Raw genomic sequence first — 20681 nt, forward strand, 5'->3', positions numbered from 1 at the left:
TGCCTTCTGATATACAGACATCACAAATCTGCAATAGCATCCCATATAGAAGATACAGGACATCCATTTGACAAAATAGAAAGCAACCTTTAAATACTACATACTCTGAAGAAAGGGCACAGAATGTCTTTATATGAAGAACTGGAAATCTATATATGCAGAAAGAAACTTGAGGAACATCCCTTCAGTGGCAATAGTGAAACAGGCTCAACCAACTTTTTCAAAAGCTTTGACAAAGTACTTAAAGCATTATCTTAATATACAGTTCCAGTGCACAGCATTTAATGTAACCACTCCCATTCACTGATCAATATGTTTAACCTACTACCGATATGCATGATCTATTGTAATCATGTAGAAAATTAATATAATAATTGAGGTATGCACATATCTGTATTCAGATTCAGTACATTCATTTTTTTTTAATTAAGGGAAAACATATTTATGTACATAACCATTTTTTTTGCAGCCAATGCTGCAGCCCATTCATTTTTTTTTTTAAACGGGTATGTATATATGGATACCTAATATAGTAATTGAACTGTGCACATGTCAGTATTCTGGTGCAGCCCATTCATATTTTTTACAAAAGAAAAACATTTATGTAGAAACCATTTAATAGTTTATCCTTGTATCCAGTGTAAACAAACATATCTGTAATACGTAAAATATACTTAAAGCGACAGTGTAAATGTAATGTGCGGTGGACAGGACACACATCAGGCAGCAGTATGCAGACTTTTTATAACTCTGCTGTCCCAGTAAGTACAATTCACTGTCAGAAATTCATGGCTTCTTCTTTTTTTTACCTCAAAAGTACCTTTTCTAAGTATAAACAATTTTTATCACTGGCAAAAGACACAAAATAACCTACACTACCCTTGGTCTGCTACTATGAAAAGACATCTGTACTCTTCACCAGCACCAATTGGATTGTGTCAAGGATGGGGAAGGAAATCAGCTGGGCCCTTTCAAAGGAACCATCCCAACATTTGCCTGGAGCGATTTAGTGAAATAATGGAAAACCAAAATCTGGATGGCCAGATGCGGGTTTGAACTGTTGTCTTCCCGAATGTCAGTCCAGTGTGCTAAACACTGCGTCACCTCGCTCAGTTGTGGCATAGGGGCAATGCATTCTGTATAGAGGACGGTGGCATTTCACCATGATATTGGGCCCTCGTCTTCAGTTGCTCCTCTGCTAAGCTTACTTGCTTTTTATTGTCACCAAATGTTTTCTTTTGTTCAACCTAGAATTTGTCCCAGCTATCGAGCTTCTCGTCATCGTTCTCAAACCACTGCTGGGCTGTGCCATCCAAATAATACTGCTATTTATACCAGCATAAAATATTCCAGAATGTACAAACACAAGAAATTTTGAGAACCTACTACAAATCATAAATTCTAAATAACAAATATTTGCTTGAATTGAATGCAGCACACTTCATGACAGTACAAACACCCAAAAATGTTGTATATTCTATTTCATTTCTTGATTTATCTAAGTTCATTATTTGTAATGGAAGTTTTAGTGGAAGATTTAGCAGTTCATATATATTTGAACATATGCATTCTGTGAGGTGGCATCGTACAACCAATATAATTTTCAGTGAACACAAGGAAAAACATTCTCTTTACTGATTACAACAACATAAATAAACATTGTAAGAATGTTTACAATTTACCAGAATGCAAGTGTCTGTATGTTGCATGTATGTAAATATGGCTAATAATACATGGGTAGCTTTGTGCCACTGCCATTAGTATGTTCATGTAATTTTTGTATACTGTTATAATTAAAATAACAACAAATTTAATTATTTTAATCAGCATAACAACAATTGAATGTAGTAAGAATTAAGAGAGAACATTTGCAGCATTGGTGGTGTCATGCAGTTCGTGCAATTATACAACATATTTTTAAACTGTGTTGCACATTATTGAAAAAGCATCCACCCAAGAGCTTGGATCCATAATAATATTTTCCCATCCTTATGAACTCAACACCTTTATCATGAGGGATGCCGACTCAGTTTTTGAGACACACAAATGGGAAAGCACAGAAGATGTAATGCTGGCACGGTTAATATTGTTGTAAAAATGTTATGTGGCTAAATAAACAAGTAATTAGCTAACTACTAATTAAATAAGGTATATAAATGTTTTTGTTCATGTACACTTAATTTGTGTGTTTCAGATCCCAAACGGTGAAAATTTTCATGAAGAACTGCAGTCAGGTGGAAAAAATGACACTGCAGCAGGAGAGAGTGTAAAGCCATTACTTCTAAGTGAAAAACTGCACCGAGTTCTTTGTCTTACCGAAGAAAGTGATATGAAATTGGCTCAAGAAAAAGTTGCCAAGGTTTGTGATATACAGTGTAATTTTCACAGTGCAGAACAAAATATTTAGATAAGTTTATGTTTTGAGTTTCTTAATTCCCACAAATGGAGAGCACTTTCATAAAAACCATTTGGTGTTAGTAGTTTTGAAGGATATTTCATTCATAATCAGAGAGAGAGAGAGAGAGAGAGAGAGAGAGAGAGAGAGAGAGAGAGAGAGAGAGAGAGATATCATCAGTAACAGATTGAAGAGCACTCTAAATGATAAAGATCATTTATAAAAATTTTGTTGCTACATTGCTTAATGTACCCCCAAAAGAAAAAAGTCTGAAGGAATAAGGTCCAGTGATTGTGTTGGTCATTCTATCTTTTCGCTTCTGCCTAATCACCACTGAAAGGATTTCTCGTCAAGAAAGCATCTATAATGTCTGCATTGCTGTATCTGCACCTACATTCTACCACACCGTGACTGCAGTGCACCCACTGCAGGCCAGCTAAGACCATGACACTCTCTAGTAGGAAGACAGCAGCATCAACAACAACAAATACAGTGCAGTTTGTTATTTTCAGGAATGCAGGACACCATCACTGTAGGCACTGCTGTCACCATCAGGTGGCCTTCCAATTGATGACAGGAGGTGCAGCCAGTGCTTGTCTCTTTCCTTCTGCATGTGAAGTGCAAGGAAAGAGCCTGTGCTGTATATCTCCTCCTCTAGGGTACTTAGGCTGGTGCATGGCCTCCTAGATGCCAGGCATTGTTGGAAGGTATGCTAGGCAATTGCACCAACTACTTCATGGTACCTCATTCGGAACAATCCCAACCAGCACTGACCTCTGCAGATGTGAGTAGTTATGTCTCAGCGGATCCAGGCTCACCAACCTAGGCTCCGTGTTACGCTTCACTGTGCTAGGGCTTGTTCAGGTGCCTTCCACGGAGTTACTGCTCTGTCTTCCTGTAACTCCCATCAGAGCTGTTCCATAACCTGTAATGTTATCATATGCATGTGCCCCCCCCCCCCCCCACCACACACACACACACACACAAACTGTTATGGTGACAGTGATAGTTATGACCTCGCAGCAATCTCCTCTCATCTGCCATACTTCTTATTGGCAGTGAGGATAAAACTCTTCTTGGCATATTCCATTTTGTCACTGGTGATGCAGTTTTCACATTGCACTGTCATTTCCATTTTTGGCACTCAAATAACTGATTAGGCAATGGCCATAACATTCCTATTTCGTCTGCCATCGGGCTGCCACCTCCTGCAGCTGTGGTTGGCATTGGCAATCAGATCACACATATTTCACTGGCTCTAGCACTGCTTCTCACATACCAGATTTGGTGACAATCCCGCATTTTCACCTTTAGTCATGCTCAGTCATGCTACCTGCTGACTAGGTCAGTTTCGTGGCTCCAGTGCCACTTTTTGGTGCCTTTTTTCCCCCACAGGTTTCTTTGCACCAAGCTCACTCTCTGTTGACGCTGGTTCCTCTCTTTGCTTCGTACCATTTCCGTATGGTCTTCGTGCCCAATGCTATTTCTGTTTTTCTGACTTCTTGGATACAGGGTTACAGTACATTCTGGCAGCATCAAGTTCCTTTGCCCTTGGCCTGCAGCCCTCCTCCTCCTGCCATTTGAGGCAGCGTGTTGCATGTGGACATTGCAGTCATGGCAGGCTCTCTTCTAGAGGGTATCTTTCCTCCGGACATTAGGCAGCCATGGGGCTCAAGTCCCATCTTTGAGGTCGACCGTCTTCTGGGACTGACTGTTCTCCATGGTTCCAAGGATCAACCACTTTCTTTTCCCTGGCCCCCTCAGCTCAGCTGGACCCTGCATTCATCATTTCTTTTCTGATTCCTCTTACTTTCCTTTGTGTACAAGCAAGATTGCTTCACCAGTTTCTCCACAAGAAAGAATAGGATGTGGTGTCCATACCTACTTTTCCAACTGCACAGAAACCACAACACACCCATGTCTCAAGGGTGGCCTAGTTTCAGGCATTGTCCACTTTCTGTTCAGGCTTTCCAAGCCAGCTACGACAACAACAGTCCTGAGTAGCAAGCCACCAACAGCAGCAGTAAAAACTTCCTGGCAGATTAAAACTGTGTGCTGGACCGAGACTCGAACTTGGGACCTTTGCCTTTCGCGGGCAAGTGCTCTACCAGCTGAGCTACCCAAGCACGACTCGCACCCCGTCCTCACAGCTTTACTTCTGCCAGTACCTTGTCTCCTACCTTCCAAACTTAACTGAAGCTCTCCTGCAGACGTTGCAGAACTAGCACTCCTGAAAGAAAGGATATTGCGGAGACATGGCTTAGCCACAGCGTGGGGGATGTTTTCAGAATGACATTTTCACTCCGTCAAGTTTCAGTCCGGCACACAGTTTTAATCTGCCAGGAAGTTTCATATCAGCGCACATTCCCCTTATCTTCCACTCCCCTCCCTTCCCTTCCCCTCCCTTCCCTTCCCTTCCCTTCCCCTCCCCTTCCCTTCCCCTCCCCTCCCCTCCCCTTCCCCTCCCCTCCCCTCCCCTCCCCTCCCCTCCCCTTCCCCTCCCCTCCCCTTCCCCTCCCCTCCCCTCACTTCCCCTCCCCTCCCCTACCCTTCTCTTCCCCTCCCCTTCTCTTCCCCTCCCCTTCTCTTCCCCTCCCCTTCTCTTCCCCTCCCCTTCTCTTCCCCTCCCCTTCTCTTCCCCTCCCCTTCTCTTCCCCTCCCCTTCACTTCCCCTCCCCTTCTCTTCCCCTCCCCTCCCCTTCCCTTCCCCTCCCCTTCCCTTCCCCTCCCCTTCCCTTCCCCTCCCCTCCCCTCCCCTTCCCCTCCCCTCCCCTCCCCTCCCCTTCTCTTCCCCTCCCCTTCTCTTCCCCTCCCCTTCTCTTCCCCTCCCCTTCTCTTCTCTTCAACCCTTGCTTCCTTTGTTGCACCCTAGCTCCCTCCCTACTCCCTTGCTTCTGCTGTTCTCAGACTTCACATGTTCCCTCCACCTTTATTTACTATATGCTCAAATCGCACTCCCTCCCTCTGCTTTCTTTCACTTTCCTGTCGTTGTTCCCGCTTGCTCTGTTCTTACTCGTGTGCCCTTATTGCCAAAGAAACTTAATTACAAGCCTTGTCTGGTAGCTCACATATTCTTCCCACAGTTGTAATTAAGTGAAGTGACGTGGTAGTTGTGACACTGGACTTCTGCTCAAGTGTAGAGGGCTTTAAGTTTATGTTTTCTTTGTTTTCCATAAATATTTTCTGGTTGGGTCTGGAATGGATCATTCAAATGGACCAGATTCAGTTCCTTGACTATTTAGGATCAGTACTAGCTTGTTCTCCATTCCTTTTTAAATTCACATGTGTTGAATTTTCCCTCTTACTTTCCAGGGCACTGACATAGCAAACATTATCAGAGGCTTTTAATTACAAAGATTTAGCTATTATATTGCCATGTCATTTGTTGCCCAATGGAAAGTCTTCATATACCCTCTTTTGTAATTGAATTAGAGGTAGCTGTGATGCTAGAAAAGTCTTTGAGCACATGCCTACTGTTGATGAGGTTCTGCATGTTGTTGACTTTGTTTCAAGCTGTATTCATAAAGAATATGTTTCTGTGTAGCAGTCATTAATCAGCATAGCTTCATAATGCATATCTGTAATGAGATCAATGTCAAACAGGCCACCACAATAATTAGGATAAAAGTAAGTGCTGCTGATATTAGAGAAGTGAATATAATTGAGTTTCTCGTCAAAGCACTACTATGCACAGTACCTGTGGCGAAAAAGAGAGAATGTATGGATTCAGAATTTTTTAATAGTTTCATAATTTACTGTATGTCACTTTTATGCATATCAAAGTAATACAGTAATGTGTGTAATGTAGAATATGATGCACATACTTGTTGCCCAAAAATTTCATAGAAATAATTGTCAATGTGCTGGATAGTAACAGCAAAGCAGAGTTAACACAAAATTAGTAGGTCGAGGGAAAGGTAAACAAAGAAAAGTGATCAGTCAGGATGAGGGCAGGTCATAAAGAAACATTAAATTTATAGTACTAACCTTGACTATAGATGGTAACTGCAAATGCAAAGTGGTATGCTGGCAAGTGTTCCAAAACTAATGGATGACAAGATAAAGAAGTGTTGTTATATAAAATAGTGTTGGTAGTATGTGAATACATGTATTACACCAATAAGGTAGCCATACAGCGCGCGCACACACACACACACACACACACACACACACACACAAAGTCATTTAAGCAGTCATTCTTCCCACACACTACACATGACTGGTACAATGGGACACACCCTCTATCATGCACTTCAGTGGTTGGCAGAGTATAGATGTAGATACAGATGACAAATTACCTTTAATGAAGGTATAGTCTTGTAATTAGTGTAGCCAACTCTGTCAATGGAAAACAGAATTTGGTTCTCAATTGCTCCAAATACGGTGCAGCATTTTCAGGTTAATATTTTACAGTCATGACAACTGATCATTTACTTTTATGGCAGAACTGCCTTACATGACAGATACAAGTTATCAGTACCCATGAATAAAGAAAGCCACTTGAACCATTCATTGGATTCCAAGTGAAATCCGTTTTTACTGTACATGGTATATTGCAGATGGTTACTAATTGTATAAAATATATATTGTAAAGTTGTGTTTTCCTTTACAGAATTTTTCCAGTGAGACTTCCAGTATACGGTGTTTCAAAAATGATAAGCTTCGAGCACATTCTGTTTTGCCTGAGAGCCAGAATGCAGTACTCTTGAGTGAAGAACTGAAGAATGTCCTAAGCTTTAATGAAGACTGTGTGGAAAAAGACAAATCAAAGGCAGAGCCTTTTGAGAATAGTTATGTGAGTTGAATAATTTCTGTTTTATGTCAGCATATCAATATTCCATTGCTCATAACAATGTTATAGCATAAATTTACTTTTGCACTTATTTACCAGTACATCTGTAAATTCAGAATGTGTCTCGTCATTTTTATTTTCTGTTGCATTACTGTCAGTGAAGCAAAACAGTGTTTATTGGAGATTATACACTGTATTACACACTATGTTTATGCATGACAGGAAATTTTCACTGCAAAAATTAAAAAAAAAAAAGCACAAAATAGTTAATGTGCTGGCTGATTTTTATTTAACTACTTAGTCTGAGTCTGACCTTCCATTTGCTATAATATCATTGTAGTATTATGGAGTTGCATCTCCATTTTTGCTGTTGTTGATGTTGACATTGACATTCTTCAATGCTTAAAACTTACATTCTAACTTGTCCCAAAGGTGTTCCATTGAGTTCTCGTCAGGACTCGCAGCAGGCCAATCAATTTCAGGAATGTTATTGTCTACAAACCATAGGCTTAAAGATTTTGCATAATGACAGGTGCATTATCATGCTGATACAAACACTCGTCATCTCCGAACTGTTTTTCTACTGCACGCAGAACACAACGCTGCAAAATGTGTTAATGTCCTTTTGCATTTTCTTAAGTGCAGTAAGGAAACCGCACCCTAACTGCAAAAAACACCCCACACTGTAACACCACCATCTTCACACATCACTGGCACTACACCTGATGGCAGATAATGTTCTTCAGGCATTCGCCAAACTCAAACCCTTGCAAACCACACAGTTTCTGTACAGTAGTGAACATGCATGAAATAGATGCGTTACCTCTGTTAGCGATTGTCGAAGACTCGCAAAGATGATTTTGGATTTGTCAGTGGCTTGAACAGTGAATTGCTGATTGATGAACACTACACAGTGCTTTACAATGATCTGAGATATGTACAAGGGTTGCCTAGAAAGTGATGCACTCAATTTTTTTTTTCTCAGCAGAAAACAATACTATGAATGCAAACATTATGAATGTATTATTTGAAGTCTCCTGAGAGAGCGCATCAAGTTTCCCTCACATCCAGCAGATAGCGTAGCTGCAGGACAGTTTCAAAATGTCGTCTGTAGGTGATGTACGTCATAAGCAATGTGCCATCATTGAATTTCTCACTGCAGAGAAAGGAACTGTGGGGAATATTCACAAACACTTGTGCAAAGTGTATGGAGCTTCTGATATTGACAGAAGTGCAGTTAATCACTGGGCACGTAGGGTGAGGTCATCAGAAGGCTGTTCAGTAGAGCTCCATGATTTGCAGCGGTCGGGGAGACCATCCACAGCTGTCACACTTGACATGTTGCAGTGAACTGATGTTGTCATTCACAAGGACAGACACATTATGACACGGCAGTTGGCACTGTATTTGTCAATCAGCAATGGAGGTGTGGATACAATTATCTGCACTCTTGGATGTTCAAAAGTGTGCGAGATGGGTCCCGCAGTATCTGACAGTGGGTCACAAATCACCCAGAAAAAACATTTGTTTTGATTTTTTTGTGACTTTCTGAAACTGTGATGGAGGCCTCCTTGTCCTGAATTGTGACAGGTGATGAAACCTGGGTTAATCATTTCGAGCCCAAAACAAAACCACAGTTGATGGAATGTCACCATTCCCACTCCCCACAGAAAAAAAAATTCAGACCAACCCCTTCCGCCGGTAAGGTCATGATCACCATGTTCTGGGACTGTGAAGGTGCGATTCTCATTGATGTGATGCCAAGGGGCGGTAGCATTAATTCAAAGGCAAACTCAAGACGTGCTTCCGGCGACTTTGGCACCACAGCAACCCACGGGATGTTTTGCAGCAACGCAATAACACTCAGCCTCACACAAGTCTGAGGACTGCTGAACACATTGCAAAACAGGGTTGGACAGTGTTACCCCATCCACTCTACAGCGCTGACCTAGCCCCTTGGACTTCCACTTGTTTGGGCAATTAAAGGATGCCATTCGTGGACATTTTTAGGATGATGAGGAGGTGATTCACACAGTGAAGCACTGGCTCTGCCATCAGGACAAGGATTGGTACCAACGGGTCACACACGCTTTTGTTTCGCACTGGAGGAAGACCATAGAACGGGATGGAGATTTCAGGGAAAAATAGGTTGTGTAGATGAAACACCATTTTTTCGTGTGTTTAATTCTCATTATGTTCAATAAAGAATTGTCGAAGAAAAAAATGTGGTGCATTACTTACCGAGTGACCCTCGTACTAGTATAAGTTATTTGTTAACTCAGCTGAATTTTCACCCACTGCCTAATGTCAGTGTGCGCATGCATAATATCCACTACCAACACTCTGAAATAAAGTACTTTGTCACATAGATTTCAAGATAGAGATTTTTTTTTGTAATGTCATTCGAGTAGAGGAGATTTTTTCGAAGTTGATTTTATTTAATTTGATTTTATCAGGGAAGCAAAAACAACATTGGTCAATCCCACTACTGCCCGCACTGAAACAGTTTATTGTGCGGTATCGTTCCCTGTGTCTCTAGTAAATGGCTTTGAATAGTGCAAGGAGTTCCTTTACCAGTGCTTTACTAGACACAATTTCTTCAGGTCTGGTTGATCTGAATATTCTGTTTCTTTTTAATCTCCAATGCCTCACATTTGAAGATCAAGTGTGATGCTGTTTCCACACCCACACCACACGTCCTACATTTGGGGTATTCTTCTATTACCCCCTTGTATGTAGGTGTTTTTTGAAATTCCCATGGCCTGTCAATAGTCCAACCATGAGCTTTATTTCTCTCCTGTTGAAGCCCAGGATTGAGAGACTTATCTTAGAACATGGCTTCGGCATCAATGCATTTTCATGTTTTTTTCTTTTGGACTTAAGCCTGATATTCTACATGCTGTCTCCTTGTCCAGTCTTGTAATTTTACTTTTATCATTGCCTTGGTGATTGTCAGGACAGGTTCCAGTCCAATAAATGGTGTCATCGCCCCCATCCTGGCCAATCTATCGGCTTGCTCATTACTACTAATCTCTGAGTGACCAGAGACCCACAACAGGTTTACCCTATTGCTTTCCCCTAGCTCCACAAGGACTTTGTGGCATTCTGCCACGATCTTTGATATTGTTGCAGAGGCTGGCAGTGCTTTCAGGACTGCTTGGCTGTCTGAATAAATGAATATTTCTGCTTGAAACACAATGGCCATCTTTCCTAGTGTAAGTAAGTAAGTTAGTTGTAGACAGTGTCATGTTGCAAAATGATCTAACAAATTTCAGCAAGTAGTCTTCTTCGCGGCATCTAATGAAATATTATGTAATATGATAAAGGCCACTTGCAATAGTCTCTGTAATTTTGGTAGATCATTGTACAACAACTCATGAGAATTTTATGGGAAAAGATAATGTATGCTAAGAAAGTGGGATAGGGATGTTCATGGTCTCGATAAATGCAAGAAATCATTCCAAAGCAAGAGTGTAAAGTCCAAGCATTAGTTAGCTGGATAACACAGAGTTTGTTATCATAATGGGAACCACAAGTTCATGATCCGTAGTGTTAAACATACAGTAGACAGTCGGTGCTGCAGATACCACTTGTGGAGGCTAGTTGGATAACAGCAGCTAGGGCAGAGAGTCTGCCACAGGATGACCTTATATTTGTTTCACTTCATAAGCTCATATGATATACCTGCAGTATATTTCTTGTTCCTGGTGCAGGCACTTTGACTGAATGTGTGTGATGTTATACTTATTGAGACATCTGTATCATCCATCTGCACATCCATTGGGGTTATGAAAGGAATCTTCCTGTAATTTCAACTGGACAGTTTAGTCAGTATTGTATTATGGAGCTGCTAGAGTGATTTAAACGAGAATCATTGGATCAAAGGTTTTATTTCTCTAGCATAAAGCTGATAGATGAAGCTAGAGAACCAGTATTTCACTTAGATTGTTGAGGATTGTGCTGATTTCACTATAGACTATTCATTTTGCATACGGTCTAGATAAAAGAGAGAAGGTTCATACAGGCAGTCATTTTTCTCTTTCTCCATGCCAGAAAGGAGCAGGAAAGCAAACTACTACTAACAAAGTGCTGATGCCTGTACCATGTACTATACAGTGTTCGTAGCTGTAAATTTTTACTATAACTTTAAATGCAAATCAAAATCTAGTACCATTTAGACACTTGGTTGCTGTAATGTGATGCTTTGTATATGCAAAAAAGCTCAAGTTGTACTGTAGTTCATAACCAGTATAAAAGTGTAGACCACTTTAAACTGGCTGGATGGTATTGCAGCAATAGGGAGCATATCTAATAAACTACTATGATACTCAAACAACCTTTGGGTTGCAAACAACTTTGCTATAATTTTCCTTTTTGTTTGTTCTGAATATGTTCTTTTTTTTACGTGGCTTTTTATGAGGTATAGAAGTGTTCCTACCTGGTTGCAGAAGACTGGTACAGTCTTTTTTATTTCTTCGTGTGTATGCTATTTAGTACCATAACAGTATTGCTTTTCATTTAAGTTACTTATTATGTTCCCATTATTATCTTTATTGAGACATAGCAATGCATATTACAGGGAAATGCAGAGAGTGAGAAGACTGTCAACAACAGCAGTTCAAGGGTTCTGAAAAGGTAGGTGTTTCCTGACTCTGTCAATAGTAGAACTGATTTTTCCCCCTTTATTTTTCTCTTTATTTTGAATTCAGTTGTTTACATACATCATAGTAATTTTTTCGAAAAGATAGACTTAATTTGATGTTTGTGTACGCACTGTATGTCCATTCCAAGAGTCATCAGATGCCTATTATATGGTCTTTCTGAAGATGTTTTCAGTTCTGTTTTTGTGATATGTATGTACAATCAGTTCAGACATGAGGTATTTGCTATGATGTCCACTGTCAGCAGAAAAAAATTATTGTGATTCTCATTATAGGCAAAATGTTGTCTAAACTGTAAATTTATGTGCCAAGTTGACAGAGCAAACTCAATGTGATACACAGTTCTTCTTTTTCTTCTTCTTCTTCTTCTTCTTCTTCTTCTTCTTCTTCTTGTTTTGCCTTTCCCATTCTCGTGTGGGGTCAGCATTGTTTTGGAAATGTTAGTGGTAGTTGGTGGCTGTATGCCCTTCTTGACACCACTACTGCCCCTGGGATGGGATTCATGTACTCCGTCTGCCAGCACGCAAAGTAATCTCGTGTTGAAGCCTTATAATATTTTTCTAAATGTTTGTGTAGCGTGCATCTGAAACAGGATGTGGGGACCTGCCCAATGTTTACCTAGTTGGATGTGGAAAACCACCTAAAAACCATATCCTGGCTGGTTAGCTCACCAGCTCTCAAGATCTCATTGTTGATGTGCATGGTTGATTCGATCAAGAGCAGGCTTGCCTGCCTGTATCCAGGAACTGACACTTTAAAATGCTCAGTTATCTGGGAGGATTCAGTGTGATATGCAGTTAATGGATATTTTTTGACATGACAGCAAAAAATAAGAAATAATGCAACTCTACACTGATTTCACAGTTTCATGACACAGCAGTTTGATGGGACTCAACGGGCGATGCAGTGCACCACAGTGGTGTGAGGGTACTAAAAAGACAGTGTGGCGCAATTTGGCTGTTGTTTTCAATTACTGCTGAAAAAATTGATTATTTTTCATGTTACCATTAATAAATATCCCTGAATAGAATACTATGCCAAAATAACATGAGATTGCTGTAAAACTGGAGAGCTGTAATTTAGACAACATTTTCTTTATAATGAGAGATAAAATAGCATTTCCCACCAACACTGGGCCTGGCATAAAACACCACATGTGCAGTTTCTATTTTGGCTGACATCGCCTATACACCACAAAAACAGACCTGGAAATAGCTTCAGAAATGCCAGAGAAAAGGCACCAGATGACTCTCATGATGGTCACTCAATATGTAAACAGGATGACTGTGATAAATTGCATCCCTGAGAGGATAAGGAGCAAATAAAGTTTAATGAAAGTTTGTTCTGGAATGTGTGGCTTTTATGCCAGAGGCTATTTGATATGTACCACGAAACATTTCACGCACTACGTTCTAGTGGACAACGTGCTACCAACGTTGCTTGCGGCCACCCTGGACCACATTGCATCTATGTACAAGTCACAACACAGACTGCAACACTCATTCAGATTCACCAACCTGCATCAAAATAGTGTCACAAGCATCACAAATGCATTGTTCCACCATTTTACACATCTTGGGTTGGCTCCGTGTACACAACACCTTTGGTACGTGCTGCAGGTCTTGTGGGCTCAATTCTGGTGACAAGGTGGGTGAGGTAAGTGGGCAACTTGCACAGTTCACGGACTGGGGAGACATCAGTGTACCTCCATCCTGTAATCTGCAATGGGCTAAAGTGCTGACGAGTAGCAGCCACATGACCATTCATACTATGAAAGGCACTTGTTCCAACAAGGGAAATAATGTGTCCTTGTAGGAAATGCAGTTACAACTTGTGGAAAGATGACTTATCCCAAAATGTGTCTGGCAGTTATTTACCTACCTACACACACGAGAGACAGTTTCTGGTGCAGTTGCAATCAACGAGTATACTTCTTTTGTTCAGGTATCCACTTGTAATTTGTGTGCCTTTATCCAAAGGCTATGTTGTTCTGTTTGCTGTTGCCAATTCATTCTGTAGGAAAGTGCTGAGTAACACTGCTATCCTGTGCAAAGAGCGTGCTGTGTAACACTGCCATCCTGGACAACTGTACCACCACCCTCTTGCATGAAATGACGGTGTCTTGAACATGTTGTACAGGGAGCTTTAGGATGTAGGTAAAATGGCATCCAGCATAGAAATATGCATTTGTGGACATATGTTCATTAGATGCTACTTTCTCCTTATCCTCTTAGGGATTTTTGCCCACTGTTTGCCCTCATTGCTTATAATCATCCTTAGCAAACAAAAAAGAGTGTGTGTGTGTGTGTGTGTGTGTGTGTGTGTGTGTGTGTGTGTGTGGAGGGGGTCACAAATCGTGAATCTTGAAGAATTGCTTTTAACTTGCTGTTTATTGGTTTATTGCCTAAAATTCATGAAATTGTGGAAGTGCCTTCTGCCCATATATTTTCATGTTCAATATTTTTTTCACCCCCTTCCTTCCTTGATGTATAGCTTCAAAGTTAATGCGATAGGTGTATGTGAATCACTTGGTGGGCAAAATAGTTATGTTCAAATATAGAACTGTATCTGTATTTGTCATTCATCACATCACATTGAAGGCTGCATTTGCATCTGAGATTTACTGAAAAATATTTCATAATGAAAACAGTTTACCTCAGCACTGGTTTTGTAATCCAGCAGTGTTGTAGCTCGTTTGGACATTACAAGGAAATCTTTATCTGTTGAACATAGTTTATGAAAAGGAAACCTTACTGCTATTATGTGTGTGTGTGTTTTTTTTAAGGAAGCTTGTTCCTTTATAGATTCCTGTACTTAGTTTAATAGGCTGGATGGGTATGAGGGTAAGACAGAACACTTTATAATTACTTATCATAACTGACATCAGAAATTCTAAATCTTGTCTGTAATTATAATTTTATTATCTTCAAAGTAAAAATATGTAGAAAGAGGTCACTATCTATCCTTATAGGAAGCAATACATTTACTTAGGACTATGTCAAGATAGTGATAATTTTTGTTATAAATATTGAGAAGGAATTTAGAGTTAAAAAAAAAAAATTGGCCTTACTTACTCTGCAGTTAAATTTGTGACATTATCAAGTTAAACAAAATCTGTAGTAAATTCGGTGCTTTTGTTATTGAGAAATGTGTCTTTAGAATATTGGAGAGTGAATGGACAATGCAGCTAAAGTGAAGTTAAGTCAGCAAAAAATCAAAGGGCTCTGTACCACATTAAACTGTAGGTACCCATATAATTCCCTTGGTAAGTCAGTTCGAAGTCTGAGTAAGGTAGGGGCATACCACCTCCAGTAGGATCAAACCTAGTAAAGCACTTTGCTGTTCAAACCAACCTTCAGGTTGTTTCCCATTAACATAGTTTTGAAAAATACAGTTATTCCTTGCAATGTCCATGATGTGGATGATTACTTAAATTCAGTACTTCAGCACTAAACTTGTGACCTGTGAAATTAACGTACTAATTGGGTCTTAAATTTTCAGTTTAATTGTTTTTGTAATCATTTCACATAATAAGCTTTATTAATTGAAATTTTCTTTTGGTATTCATGTCCATAAGCATTAGACTTCATTTCCAAGTTAATGCATCTCCCCTTACATTCCTGTTACCAGCAGTTTGTGTATTAAGAAATTTTCCATATTTTAGTAATTATTGTCTCTAACCTTCCTAGTATCACTGGGGTCAGTATGGTCCCACAGGCACACTGGGAGTAATAATCTCCCTTGTTTTCAAAAGTATTATTTTCAAAATGTATGACTTCTTCCCTCTGAGTCAATTGTATCCAATGATGTTTCATTCATTTTTATATTTACAACTCATTAAAATTTTCTTTTTGTTTCTTGAATCAAATATTTACTGTTACAGTGAACAACTGTAATGTATGTTTTTATATTAGGCCTAGTTCATTAAAATACTGCCAATATATACAGTGTATATCACATGGGGTATATTTAAATTTCATCCGTGGTCCTGACATAGCTTGGTTCACAACTTTGACGCTGTCTTACAGGTCTGTCATATTTCTCCAGTGAACAGTTTTCTGTTGAAGTAATCCAGTGTTATTGTTAAAGTTAAATAGGCAGTCCAGAAAGTGATTTCAGCTGATCAGTTGCAATACTTTGCACATGCAAAAAGTCATTGCTTGCACATGAATGACAACAAATTTTTATTGAGATCAACAGACTGATTACAGTCACAAACATGTGAAATTCAGACAATTTTCCCCCCATGACATCATGAGATATAAACCATCAAATATATGAAGTTTACAAGAAAGTGAAAGTAAATTGGTGTTGATGGTCAAAACAGGATAGGAAAATGTTACAACCAACTAGTGAAAAATGGAAATGCGATTGCAGGCTTTCTCGGCGTATTTCAGCTTTGAAATCTTCACAGATTATCAGCAGAGTGGCATTCTCTTCTAGTCGCAATGTTTCAATGAAGACATTACTCTTACTGTCATTCTCTTTATGTTGTTCAAAGTATGAAATTAGCCTTTTGTTTTTTTGCAGAAACATTTCCAATATATGGCAGGTGAACTATCTAGGAGGCCTCATCATCTTCCTTGTTCTACTGTTTATATGACTGTATTACTCCATATCTGCTGAGACGAATATCCATTTTCCAGGAACATAGTTTGAAAGTATTCCATTTGCACTGGCAGGTTATCAGTATCTGAGATGATATCATATTGTTGTCATGCTATCATGTTATGGAGCATCTTGAGGAGAAATGTTTACATTTGCCGTTAGGTAGTACCAGCCTAAGACTGCACACACAGTACAGATTGGTGTATTTCATGTGGAAGTAACGGCAATTCGTGAAAGCAAATTATAGAGACAGCCTTCTTCAAAAATGGTGTTTATTTGTGTAAATAACTGTGAATTTAAATTAAAGCTTTTGTAATGCAATGCAGCGAGCAGAAGGAAGGTTGCTACTACAGTCAGTATCATCAGATCATGATTATCATTAAGACACCAAGTCAGCGCATCCTTTCCCACCCTTCAAACACTTTGAATGTGTAATAAGGCAGCTATGAGCCAACACGCTGACAATGAAAGTCTTGCTTACTGTGTTAACACTACATTGCATGAGCAGTAACTGTGCGTTCCAAGGCTGGCTGAGCAGGAATATGATGTACTTTTTGCAGATGTATGTATGAAAACCAGTGTTAAAGGTTGTGATAACATCAAAGAAAACTAAAAATGCAGGAAATGTTGTAACATAGAATCGTTAATGAGGAGAAAGCATTGTATTGACAGCGTACCATAGGGACCAACAAATATGAACATAAAAAATGGGAAAATGTAAAATGCAGGAATATAAAAATGGGGTTTCACTGTTTTTCCAAATTTGCAACCTGGAGCTATTATTGTTGGGGACAGTGCTTCAGACAGTAAGAAGTGCAACAAATGACCAATTACAGGCTTTAATAAAAGTGAAATGATCTAGTGGTTGCTAAAAAACAACATGGATGCTGGTGAGGAAAATGATGTTTTTTTTACTTCATTATGGCACAGTTGAATGATAAAATATTTAAAGTTGATAAAATACTTGAAGCCTGTGGTTATACTCTTCTGTAATGTTTGCCACACACCTGTAACTTAAGTCCAATTCAGCTGGCATGGACAAAGCTAGAAGTTTTGTCAGAGGAATAAATATTCTAGCAGATATTTGCATAACATTTAAAGAATATATGTCATCATTGTTTATTAAAACATTTTTCGGTAAGGAAAAAGCATATATCCTCATTAGTCCCAGTTGTTTCAAGTTTTGAAACTAATTTGACGTGACTGCAGTGGACGGAAACATAAAAAAGTAATTGGGCATGGCATAACTGAAGCCAGAGTAAATTATATTATTATTAATTTAGAAAGTGGTGATAATTGTAATTATGATGACAGCTGTTTTGCTGATGACTTGCATGCAGTATTTATATAGGCAAGAAATAATTTGTATTTTAAAAATGTTTCATACCTGCCGTTTTTATGTACACTGTACAGTGTTTTGGTGGAATTTACTGAATGATAGTTAAAGTGTGAATAAACTTTGAGGTAAATTCAATGAAATGTGGTCAAAAAGCATGATTAGTTTTACTACTATTTGCACTTTTCTCGAATTGAATGTTTTTTCAATCATGTAAATTCTTTGCTGCTTATGGAAAACAGAGTCATTTTGACAGTTGAGAAAAAGGCTCCAGGAGCTGAGAGAGAGAGTACTTCGAAATGGATTCTATCACTAAATTTTTATCTAGATTGTTATTCATCTGTTTCTAACTTACATAACTTAAAATCCTTTACAGCAGCTATGCTACACAAAATCTTATAAGAATGCATCAAAATACACGGTGTGTAACAGTTCTGTTAGGGCTGCTTATGTGAAATTCCAAACTGCAATGCTATCTCATGGTGAGTTGTAGCCTTACGATCCTTAAGTTTCAAAAAGTGCTGTGTAGAAAGTCAAAGCACTAGCACTACCGCAGCAGGCATCCTGGCCACTAGTAACAATACATGTCTGACACTTGTCAGAAAATGGCAGTGGAGCAGTGAAGCCTCATAAAGTTTGAGTCCAGTGTTTGTTGGTGAGAATTCGTCAATCTTGACCCGAATACTGAGAGGCAGGTTACTGGTTACTCCTCCATGAAGACATCCCAGCTCACAAAGCGAAGGTTGTGCGCAAGTTTTTGGCCAGCAAATAGATCACAGTCTAGGATCACCCACTGTATTCACCAGATGTGGCCCTGACTGACTTCTGATTGTTCCCCAAATTGAGTTTAGCAATTAAAGGACACAGTGAGATGCAATTAAGAACATCCAAGAAAAGTGTACTGCAGTACTAAATGCTAGTCCAAAAGAGGACTACAGTTACTGTTTGAAAACACTTTTAAAACGATTTCAGCTGTGTTTGTCAGGGGGAGACTATTTTGAATAAATACAGTGATTTTGTGAACATAAACTGTGACTTATTTTTCATAGCCACATAATAACGGAACTGGTAACACTGTTCATTTTTATGAGGAGATGGCATTCATTCTAGCATTTAGACACATAGGCATTACATTTTAAGAGACTTCATTGCAGATTAAAAATGTGTGCAGGACCAGTGCTCAAACCTGGAACTCTGCATTTTGTGGGTTATCCTCTTACCAACCAAGTTGTAGAGTAAAAGGTTAATTCTGGAGTGCACTCTATATTTTTAGTAGATACCTGAATCAGATTTTACATTTTGTCAGTGTTACGACTTTTGTTCTGTGTTAATATAATCTAATCTATAATGTTGAGATTTGAAAGAAAACAGTCATATTTTGTATTTCGCGTAGTTTGGCATATTCATTAAAAAATAAAATTAAAGTAATTGGACATGCCTTTGTGTTGCACCACCACTGATTTATGTGGTGTGCTGTGAATGTTTGTAATGACCTTTTAAAGCAGCCTGTAGGTGTTCCTTGCGATGTTGTTGGGTATGAAGCGTGCTCTTCAGTATACTGATAGACTTTAAAACTTGCTATGTCATTCAGAAAACCACACATTCATTTGCAGTTGGTACCGTCCCACAAGACCAGTGCCGTTATCTCCAGCAGATTCATGTGTTTGCCTTCTTAATGTTAATCAACTGCCCTCTGGCAGTTTCTCCAACGATGGCTGTTTTTGGACTATTTGTTTATTGAACTAGTACTTCATATAAACTGTTCTGGTGCATTGTGCACAAGATGCATACTTTGTCTCTACAGAGGGTATCTTATTTTGACTTTTGAACATATGAACAAATCATTATGCATCTCTATTTGCAGCACGATAGGAAGGAGGTGTTTAGGTATTTCAGATTCCTTTTTGAAGGCAAAACTATTGAAATTGGTCCAAATGAAACTGAGAACCATTCTTGGAGATAGGATTTGTATGGTACTTGTACTGGGTAAAACATTTTTAGTAGATTTGAGTGTAGCCTGTATTATTGTGGATGTGGTGCTCCCCACATATGGAAATTCTAGAGTGTGCATGCAGTCACCAGATGGATGTTGCTGATGATTGTGTTGGCATAGCCATTGTGGACACACTTTCATGGGTGCTATGACGTTGATCGAGGTGTGATGCCACCTTGTGAGCTGTGCATGTAAACCATCTGCTCAACACCGCCCGTTATTCCTGGCCAGTAAGTGTAATGTCAAGCTGAGTTTTCATCCAGGTCATCTAAATGACCACTCTGCAGTCTTGGTTTCTGTTGCTCTGGTTAAGCCACACATACTTTAACTGTTGGTGGATGCTGAAATAAATGCTGAGCACTGGAGAAATTTGTGAGAGAGCATGCTCCGGCCACATATGTTGAACATAGGAAGTGAGTGATCAAAGAATTGGTTCTGCTGCTGTTTCTTGAGAGCCTCATCCTTCAATGTCAACCAGTACCCATTAAGGTTTTAAGAGGTGGCCTTATCAGTGTGAAAACACTATGGCTCCTGAGTGTAGGAGTTGATGTCTGTGCGACATAATCAGTTCACTCCTCTGCGTTATCAGTAGGTTTTTACAACAAGAAAACTCCTATAGCATGTTTCAAGGCATCAGATTGTGATAACCCTGTTATATGGAAAGACTGACTTTAATTGGAAGTACTTCTTCGGTAAATCATAAATTTTTAATTTTTATCTCAGGTGACCAGCTCTGTTAGTGGCATAAAGTTAGTCCCCTGAAACTATTAATGTTCCAACATGAAAATCATGACTGGGACCCTAAAATATGCAACTGACTGTACTGAAATGTTCAACTCGCTCTGACAACCAAGTTCCATCACTCGTGGTGCGATTCAATTCCAAAGAGTGCTCCA

The 20681-nt window shown here is 39.4% G+C and overlaps 1 protein-coding gene across 2 annotated transcripts in view; it reads left to right on the top strand.

Annotated features, from left to right (window-relative positions):
• LOC124554952 (zinc finger protein 135-like) overlaps window positions 1–20681 on the top strand; it is a 95508-nt gene that overhangs the window by 51898 nt on the left and 22929 nt on the right. For both annotated transcript variants that reach the window (XM_047128651.1, XM_047128650.1), the window contains 3 exons: window positions 2195–2359; window positions 7008–7190; window positions 11767–11822. In XM_047128651.1, coding sequence (XP_046984607.1) covers window positions 2195–2359; window positions 7008–7190; window positions 11767–11822 — 404 coding nt within the window. The remainder of the gene's footprint in view (window positions 1–2194; window positions 2360–7007; window positions 7191–11766; window positions 11823–20681) is intronic.

This window comes from Schistocerca americana, chromosome X (genome assembly GCF_021461395.2).
Source record: "Schistocerca americana isolate TAMUIC-IGC-003095 chromosome X, iqSchAmer2.1, whole genome shotgun sequence".
Classification (NCBI taxonomy): domain Eukaryota; kingdom Metazoa; phylum Arthropoda; class Insecta; order Orthoptera; family Acrididae; genus Schistocerca; species Schistocerca americana.